The sequence below is a fragment of the Phialemonium atrogriseum genome (genome assembly GCF_030411735.1).
Source record: "Phialemonium atrogriseum strain 8032-3 unplaced genomic scaffold QBC33scaffold_3, whole genome shotgun sequence".
Taxonomy (NCBI): domain Eukaryota; kingdom Fungi; phylum Ascomycota; class Sordariomycetes; order Cephalothecales; family Cephalothecaceae; genus Phialemonium; species Phialemonium atrogriseum.
Window position 1 is genome coordinate 1,550,892 of NW_026848140.1, and position 5,339 is coordinate 1,556,230.

Here is a 5,339-nt window from a genome sequence, read left to right on the forward strand (position 1 = left end):
GCTTTTACCTGAGATAGGCACGAGGTTGTTAATTGTGTTGGCTAGCTCATAGTCTGTGATAACAGCAGCTCCTACTTAAGCAGAGGGCTAATATGCTGGCAGGGGAATTTGGCTGATAATTGGGTTTGGCAGGAGCTTATCGTCGGCGTGAAATAGAAGTAATACTAGCTTCCCACAAATGTCATACGCGTATAGGTTGAAATTCTTGCCGTCCACAGGGCTAGGACTGGGTATTCCAGTGGCAAAAGATACGGCTGAGCAGAACGAGCGGGACGAAAAGAGTGAGAAGATGAGTGGTAGCCATATTGTTAGCTAGTGATCGACAGGTAGTTATCTAAGGTTGTGTGAAAGGTTGTAGCATAAGAGAATTAAAAACCAGTCTTTGTTATATTTATAAGACTTTCTACGGTATTAGACAGCGCTTTGTGATAAACCACTATACTTAAAGTAAAACAAATTAGCGCGCAATAAACTACTTGCTAACAAATATTTACCAAAGATTATGCCAATCCAACCACTATGTAATTGAATTGCTACGCTCCATTTCCTCTCTCAACTTCCTCTCTCGTTTCCTCCGTTCCGCTTCTTCCCTTTTCCATACCTGCTTAAGCATCTCTTCCCTCATCTTCCTCTCCCTCTCCCTCCATTCTGCTTCCTCCCTCCTTGCTGCCGCCTCCCTTTCTCTCTCCTGCTACCTCAGCCTCATCTCTGCTGCCTGTCTAGCTTTATCCTCCGCCACCTGCAGACAGTGCTGCACATACGCCCGGGTATCTTTTTGATGCATGATCTTCTGCTCTAGAGTCTCCATATCCCTCTGCAGCTTAGACACAAGCGCTTTGCTCCGCCTATACTCAGCTTTGAGCACGGTTTTGCCTGTCGCCTGCTCTATCCTCTGCTAGGCGGGGGCTTCCTTCTCTTGCGGGATTTGTTTGGAGCTGAAAAAGTCGGCGGACCACGAGTTTTGGGCGGCGGCATCGGTGGCTTAAGAGGTTAGGTTGGTTAGAGAGGAGGTGGTGCGGGTTAGAGCGTGCTTTGCTTCAAAGAGGGTGCTGTTGAGTAGTAATTTGCGAGTGTGGAGGGCTCTGAGGGAGGTGTCAAGTTGCGAGAGGTGGATGGTGTAGCCGATTGTTTCATTGGTAGTGTCACTGTCAAGGTCGTGGTTAGGTTCAGAGGCGCGATCGGTTTGGGAGGTGGTGGCGAGAGGGACTCGGGAGCGGATAGAAGGGTAGTGGTTGGTGCTGTAGTCCTGGTATTGGACTAGGTCTATAAGTGTGGACTAAGCAGCTTGTAACTAGAAGGAGGGACTTCATGTCAGTATCGGTGGAGAAGGGTGCAGGAGAAGCATACCAGCTGAAACTGCGCTGTTGCCTAGGGACTGTTGAGGTCCTTGTCCAGGGGCCACAACTTGGCCAGGCGTTTGTAGCTCGCACTTTGATAAGGGCTTCATCACCGGTCTGCGTCACGCCGAGAGTTGCGTAGTAGTCATAGGTAATGTTCGAAGGATCTATTATCTGCCCGTACGAGTTGTGCTAGGAAACTAGTGCCTATAAGTGTGACTGATTTGGGAGAAAGCACAGGGTTTCGAGAGGCAAACGTAAGAAGGCTGTTTGCTTGTTACATAGGACGGATAAGACCCCCCGATGTAAGCCACACTGCTGCGCGTGGGAGCAGAGAAATTGGTTTGAGACCAGCTCAATTTGTAATAGTCTACATCTCTAGAATAAAGGGGTACGCCCCCCAAGGCTTACCTACTAGTACCTGGCACAACCATGACGACCTGTGGGAGTTGCTGGTTTAACTTGTGGAGCTTTGACGACTGGGGCCTGTGTGGACATCTACGAGTATCGACGGTGGATGGTGCTGCGTGGCGTGGACAGGCGAGGCGATGCTGCCTTTCCCATATCCCCCACCCGTGCGGCGCAGTTTGACCACGCCATCAAAATCCTGAGCTGCAAGAAGCTCGTTTCGGGCAGGAGGAGGGTTCAGCTGCAGCTATTCTCAGCCACGCTATGCCCACATAGGAAGTGCCAAGACCTCTTCTGCCTGGGACTGCTGAAATCAAAGGAACCAACCAAAAGCGCCACATCATCAAAGGATTCATATATCAGAGTAGGTCCTTTTTCCTTCATGGCGCCGCTCTTCTCGCTGGTCTCCCCTTTTACACTGACTTCAAGTTCCTATCACCACAAACCAAGCCATGAAAGACGATACACTCCCCCTTCATTTCCAACACTGGTTTCCCCAGTACGGCCCCACATTCCAAAGGTTCATCAACGGCCCCTGCCGGAGCGTCTTCGCCGCCTACATCAACCAAGACGCCCCCAACTCATGCAACTACGTGGGCTGTCTGTCCGGTCGCGTCGTCCACTGCCTCCTATCTCAGGCAACCGAGTCGACCAAGGCCAACATGGCCGCCGCCGCCGTGCTGCTCGGCCTGCTGCCGACTACATTAAGTCTCATCGGATCCAACACGGTCGAGACGGGCCTGCTTGCTCTCCGCCGGCCTCTGCTCGCCGGCCTCCTCGCCGCGGGCACCCCGGCTGTGGCGCCCATGCGCATGTTTGACTACGACGACCCCGTCGAGCTGATGAGCAGGTCATCGCCGCTGCCGCTGAGCGTCGGCCTGCCGGGGTGCAACCTGAAGACAATGGCGGCGCTGGTTTTGGTCGCGGAATACCTTGTCGCAGCCGCGGCGGTAGCCAATCTGGCGCATCTTAGTTATCTGCTCAGTATCCAGGCCGTGTGCAGTTTCTCGTCGGAGACGGCGTTCCACCCGGCCCTGTGGGCGTCCTTTGCGCTGCTGCTGCATGCGTGGGGGGCGTTTACGGTCCGGCTGCGGGTTGCCGTGCGGGAAGAGGGCTGGGACTCTCCCTCTTCCAGTGCTCCTGACGGGCTGGGTTGGTTCAGGGCACGGCTGTACGGAGTTGGGCAGAGACTCTCGCGGCTTTTTGGGAATGAGTTCCAGACCTGTGTTTATGGAGGGGACGGATTTCGGTTGGAACTGAAGATCAAGGACAAGTCCAGCTTATTCATCTTTTGCACCTGGGTCACCTCGATTGCCACCGTCTCGCACATCATTTACGGCACGCTAATCTTCTCGAGCATCTTGTTTGTCAGCACCTCGGATGCCATGCAGATTGTGGCACGGTTCGTGGCCTCGACCGTGATATGCCGGGTTATTCTCGTGTTTGAGATTACCGGGATGCGGCAGAGGATCGGAGCTCTGACGGACAATTCTGCCGGCCACATGTGTCCTGAATATTTGAAGGGGGGATGCAAAGTCGATGTGAGAGGGCTAGATGGGAGGCGTTCTGTCGACGGTGATAGGGTAACTGCGTGGACAATGAACACGATATGACCAAGCCTCCTTTACAGTAATTACTATTATAGCGGCTTTTGATAATAGATAATACGCTGAACCATGGAACGGTAAATCCGCCTATCCCTACTACGTATCGCAGTCTACCGCCTATCTTACCAACTCTAGCTAAACAACGTGCCCGCTCATATCAGGCATTAGCCGTTACACAGAAAATCTCAGATGTGTAAGTCAGAAGCAAGGTAGTCCTTATTTCCAAAGACGTACACTAGTGACTTTCCCCTTTATAACATATTTATCTGTCTGACATGTATGTGGAACGACTAGCGCTACGAATGACAAGTCGATTATCTAGTACCTGCAGACTATGCATCCTCGCTGCCTAGCATAAAATCCTGTCTACGCTTAGTCCTGCACGCAAAGGTTGAAATTCTACTTGTTACATTAGGATAGGTTAGAAATGCGGCATACAGCTAGAAATGCTTAGTACTTTGCATCTCCTCTAGCTTCAAGTCTCTTACCTTAGACTTTGTTTAGTATAGCTGATTTGTAAAGACCTTTATAGCGGTTGGAAAATAGTTAGACTATAGGTAGTAACCTAAGCTTTTAGAATTAGGTTTTGCCAAGGCTCTAACTTGCTAGCAATAAAGATTTTCTTGCGCGTACAATTAAAGAAAAGCAAGCTAAAGTTTACGCTTACTATAAGACTTACCTTTCTACCTATATGCTTACTACTATATTCTTTTTCTATGCAAGGCATTAGCCTATCTTTTTACAATTTTTTTTTTGCTTTTTATACTTTACAAAAGCATAAGCTAAGAAAATAGTAGCAAGATGCAAAAGAAAAGGCAAGACTTTAATGAGAGAAGACTTTTAAAGCTAGCTTAAGACTAGCAATTGACTTTTAAAATATAAAGATTACTTGATAATCTAAACTTCAAACCCATATATTAAGGTAACTGTAATGGTAATGACTAAGCAGTTTGCTAATTAAGCATTATAAGTAACTTGTTTAAAAGTCGACAAAGTAGCTAAGTCACATAATATCTCCTTACCTTATAATTTGCATTTAAAGTCAAACAGACTTTCCTGTCAAAGACAACCCTAACCCTAAGAACAGGGTAGCCCTGCAAGTCTAAAGTAGGTAATCAAATCACCTAAAACCTTTAAACCTTGCTAAACCACTTGATACATATCACCACCTTGTAAGTGTATAATCTACATATTACTACTAATTCAAACAATTAGATCCTATAGACCTAGTCTGATTAGACAATCGAAGGTATCAAGTTGTTTAATCTAGTAGATTAAGTAAAGCAAAAAGACTGAATTTTTCCTATATAGTCAGTTAGATTAGCTAGCTAATTTTAAAGTAATATAAAAAAAAAACAATCAATTACACAATACAACTAGTCTTCTGCACCTTACTTGCCTACCTTACTTGTTACGCCCTAAAGGCCTAGGTCAATATTGCCTTAGCTAGCCTTACAATAGACTTTCCTGCCACTACCTTACTAGCCAAACAAGTAGCTTTTACTACTACAAACCCAAAAAGCTACCTAGCCTACAATATCAACCATGTTTACTCTTACTTGCATAGGCAAATCCAATACTATATAAACAGCGCCTATATTTTAAGTGACTAGCTAGCTGCTTTTGTCAAGGCAATAAAGCTTTGCAACAAAGCGTAGCAACTTACTAGCTTAGGTTTAAAGACTAACAACAAGTTGTTGCAACCTACTAGTATGCTAAGCCTAAGTATGGTCTAAGAAAGCCAACTAGCTACCCTTTAGCCTAAGAATACAGCTGCAAATCTAGCTTAAAAAGCTTGCTAAAAGATTAATCAAAGGTCTTGCCAAGCCTTTAGTCAAAGGTTTTATATAAAGATTACTTGATAATCTAACTTCAAACCTATATATTAAGGCAACCACAATAGTGATGACTAAGCGGTTTGCTGATTAAGCATCACATATGACTTATTTATAAGCCTACAAAGTAGCTAAGTCACGTGATTAATCCT

General features: G+C 46.6%; 1 protein-coding gene across 1 annotated transcript; it reads left to right on the forward strand.

The window, feature by feature from the left end:
- Positions 1–2,083: 2,083 nt before the first annotated feature.
- On the forward strand, positions 2,084–3,427 carry QBC33DRAFT_527395 (uncharacterized protein). Its single transcript, XM_060426976.1, has one exon. It carries the CDS (start codon positions 2,198–2,200, stop codon positions 3,356–3,358), a length of 1,161 nt encoding a protein of 386 aa, XP_060287480.1. The 5' UTR covers positions 2,084–2,197; the 3' UTR covers positions 3,359–3,427.
- Positions 3,428–5,339: the final 1,912 nt, after the last annotated feature.

What these genes read in the sequence shown, in the direction of transcription:
- QBC33DRAFT_527395 (XM_060426976.1), top strand. Translation starts at nt 2,198, where the DNA reads ATGAAAGACGATACACTCCCCCTTCATTTCCAACACTGGTTTCCCCAG.